At 40.4% G+C, this 3,583-nt stretch overlaps 1 protein-coding gene across 2 annotated transcripts in view; it reads left to right on the top strand.

Annotated features, from left to right (window-relative positions):
- Positions 1-3,345, top strand: part of LOC144958365 (uncharacterized) — a 74,372-nt gene extending 71,027 nt beyond the window's left edge. For both annotated transcript variants that reach the window (XM_078890325.1, XM_078890326.1), the window contains one exon: positions 2,948-3,345. In XM_078890325.1, coding sequence (XP_078746451.1) covers positions 2,948-3,291 — 344 coding nt within the window. In that variant the 3' untranslated portion in view covers positions 3,292-3,345. The remainder of the gene's footprint in view (positions 1-2,947) is intronic.
- The last annotated feature ends 238 nt before the right edge of the window (positions 3,346-3,583 follow it).

The raw sequence follows: 3,583 nt of genomic DNA, 5'->3' as shown, positions 1-3,583 counted from the left end.
TGTTGCGTATAATTATCAACAGGCTAAGGAATAAGATTAACCCCGAAATCGCAGAAGAACAATATGGATTCCAACCTGACTGAGGGACAAGGAACGCAACATACCTCCTCCGTGTTTTAAGTGAAAGAGCTATACAGGTTCAGACCCCACTATACCTCTGTTTTGTCGACTACAAAAAAGCTTTTGATAGAGTACGCCACGAAGAAATACTAAAACAACTGCACTCCATTGGCGCTGATGAGAAAGACCTCAGACTCATGCAAACATTATACTACACCCAGCAGGCATCTATCAAAATCGGAAACTCTACAGGAAATTCCATTCCTATTAAGAAAGGAGTCCGTCGAGGGTGTGTTGCCTCACCAGATCTGTTAAATCTATACCAAGAAACAATCATGAGGGGCATAACTAATATGGAGGGAATAAAAGTAGGAGGTCACAACATAAATAATATAAGATACGCAGACGATACGGTACTCATTGCAACATCAGAAATCCAACTTCAAAAGATTGTTGACAAAGTGGTAGTAGATAGTGAAGCCAAGGGAATGGAAGTGAATATCACCAAAACGGAATGCATGGTAATACAGAAAAACCCCGAAAACAACAACACCTGCAATATAACGATTCACGGCGAGCAACTTACCAACGTAGAAAGTTTTAAATACCTAGGTTCAATAGTGACAACAGATAGAAGATGTAACCGAGACATACGAGCAAGAATAACTCAAGCCAAACAGGCCTTCATGGACCTGGGAAACATTTTGAAAAACAAACAGATGTCGTTCGGGATTAGATTCCGAGTCTTGAAGTGCTACGTGTGGCCAATCTTGTTATACGGATGCGAAAGCTGGACTACAAATGCAGAAACACAAAAGAACATTGAAGCTTTTGAAATGTGGTGCTTGAGAAGGATGCAGAGAATATCGTATACTGCACACAAAACGAACGAAGAAGTGCTAAAACAAACATACCAACAAAGGAAACTAATGCCCTTAATAGCGGATCGACAACTATCCTTTTTCGGACACATAGTAAGGAAAGATAAAAATGAATACCTGGCAAGTTGTGGAAAAATACCTGGTAAACGCGCCCGGGGGAGACAAAGAAAAACACTCATAGACCAACTGAAGGGCTTCACCAACCTAACAATCCAAGAGCTGTTTGAAAAAGCAAGAGACAGGGAGGAATGGAGAGAGATAATTCATGCAGTATCCGAAGCCTGGACCAGGCATGGAACCTAGAAGAAGAAGAAGCAAGTTAACGATCTCAACCTACAACGATCGACGAACGATAAGGAAGAAAACAAAGATCCTTCTCCAGACTCTAAGGACAGATCTTCGTTTTCTTCTTCGTCGTTCGTGGATCGTTATAGGTTGGGAACGTAATCGTTAACTTTCTATCATATTTTGAGACCCGCCGTCACAAAACGGTATGATGTCGGGATGGCTCGGATGGTAAATATTGCTTTCACACTAAAATAATGAAACTTGGGTATTTTTTCAATGAACATTTAGGGCAGCCCACATTCCAATTTTTCTTGCAGATATGCTTGCTGCCTTTGCACGCCATTGGATGATCATGTTATCAGCATTTTCTCTGTCCACAACTTTATTGGCCTTAAGCCCATTCCATAATGCTTGGGCCTTTGCCAATGCAAGTTGGCGCTTGTCATCAGGATGTGCCTTTAAATAGGCATCAACAAACTTTTCATAGAGATGTGTATTACTAATACTATTACTCATTCTTCAGATGAAAACTCCAAAATATATTTAATAAACTAGATTGATGAAGAAAACTTTTCAGAATCAAAACTGAATGGTAGCAAGCAGTTTGAGCAGTTCAATCGGTTTTGATGATTCCATCATTTAATTATTTTTCACCTTTTTGCTAATTTATTTGGAATGCCATTTTTGAAGCTCTTGCATTTAATAAAATAGGCCTAATTTGCCTATGTTTTGATGACATCATCTTGGGTCTGACCCCCCACCCCCCCCCCTCCCCCATGTCAACACATGTCAACATTTGGTAGACCCCCCCCCCCTCCCCCCCCCCTAGCTGATGACGTAATATGTGAACGCTCCCTTACATATCGAATCCCGGGTGCAGTCGATATTTTTTTTTCTGAGCCCACTGTCCACCCAGCAGTGAATGGGTAGCGAAGTCTGTTAGATTTGGCGGAAAGTACTTTGCGATAGACTATCGTCCTATCAAAAGGATAGCAAGCAATTGCTATTGTCCATTTCACGCTATAAAAACCGGGATAAACCATGGGCCCAATGACTCTGAAGGAGTAGTTTTACTTACATATCGAATCATAATGCATAGGCAGATCCTAAGGATTACGAGAAGGATGTCTTTATGGACGATCAGCATATAGATAGAACGAAGTTGACGCCACTCCGGTCTTTGTTAATGTTTTTTTGCCATCCACGTTTATGAGTAATTCTCACTAAACTGTATTATCTAGACAATAAAAGTTCATGGTTACACATAGTTTTGTGTGTTGGTCCGTTATACTTTCGGATGGCAATGTTGTGAGCATTTTAGCCAAGCGCATACGATCTATATTTAGACTAGAAAACACGATACCATCACTGTGGAACCAGAAGATCGATGACACAATGGTTTGTCCAGTCGTTCAGAACCAATTTTTGACATCACATCTTTGTTTCCTATTGTTTATCACATCATGACTCTCTCTCTCTCTCTCCCTCTCTCTCTCTCTCTCTCTCTCTCTCTTATATATATATATATATATATATATATATATATATATATATATATATATATATATATAATATATATATATATTATATATATATTATTATATTATTATATCTTTATCTATCTCCCTCTCTCTATCTCTCTCTCTCTCTCTCTCTCTCTCTCTCTCTCTCTCTTTAATTTTTAAAAAATTCTCTATTGTTTTCTTTTCTCCCAACAGACATGCAACAGTCCATCCATCTTCCCTCCACCTCCATCGCCCCAACAACCGTCACACTGCGCAAGCGCAGACGCCCTTACTCCAAATTCCAGATAGCAGAGCTGGAGCGAGAGTACGGCAGCTCCACCTACATTTCCAAGTCCAGGCGATGGGAACTCTCCCAGCTCATCAATCTATCGGAGAGACAGATCAAGATTTGGTTCCAGAACAGACGAATCAAAGCCAAGAAGCTCCAGAAAAGAGAGGAACTCGGCGTCCCAGGGGCCGTCAACCATATGCATCCTGGAACACCCCAATGCCCGCCCCCGTCTCACCTTTTACAACCACCTTTGGCAGTTTCTTGAGGATCGTATTGAATGTCAAGAATGGCCAGGGGAATCTGTGAATATGAAAATAAATAGATAAATAAATAAATGAATACAGGATCTTAATAAGATGGAACAATTTTGATTGTGTGCGTTATCGTCATCAAAACACGGAACATAAAAGGCAACCCACCGCCTTTAATCGGTATTATGTTGGTACCAACGTGTACATATACGCAGGTCTGACATCCGTATGCAATGACGGGTCTAGTTTAACATTGTTGTAATGGACAACGTTTTGCTTTGGTTGAGGCCATAATAATTCGAGTTA

This window comes from Berghia stephanieae, chromosome 12 (assembly GCF_034508935.2).
Source record: "Berghia stephanieae isolate SIO BIC M18660-M18661 chromosome 12, UCSD_Bste_1.3, whole genome shotgun sequence".
In the NCBI taxonomy this organism is placed as follows: domain Eukaryota; kingdom Metazoa; phylum Mollusca; class Gastropoda; order Nudibranchia; family Aeolidiidae; genus Berghia; species Berghia stephanieae.
Note: the sequence above shows the minus strand (reverse complement) of the source record. Positions and strands in the feature narration are given on the sequence as shown.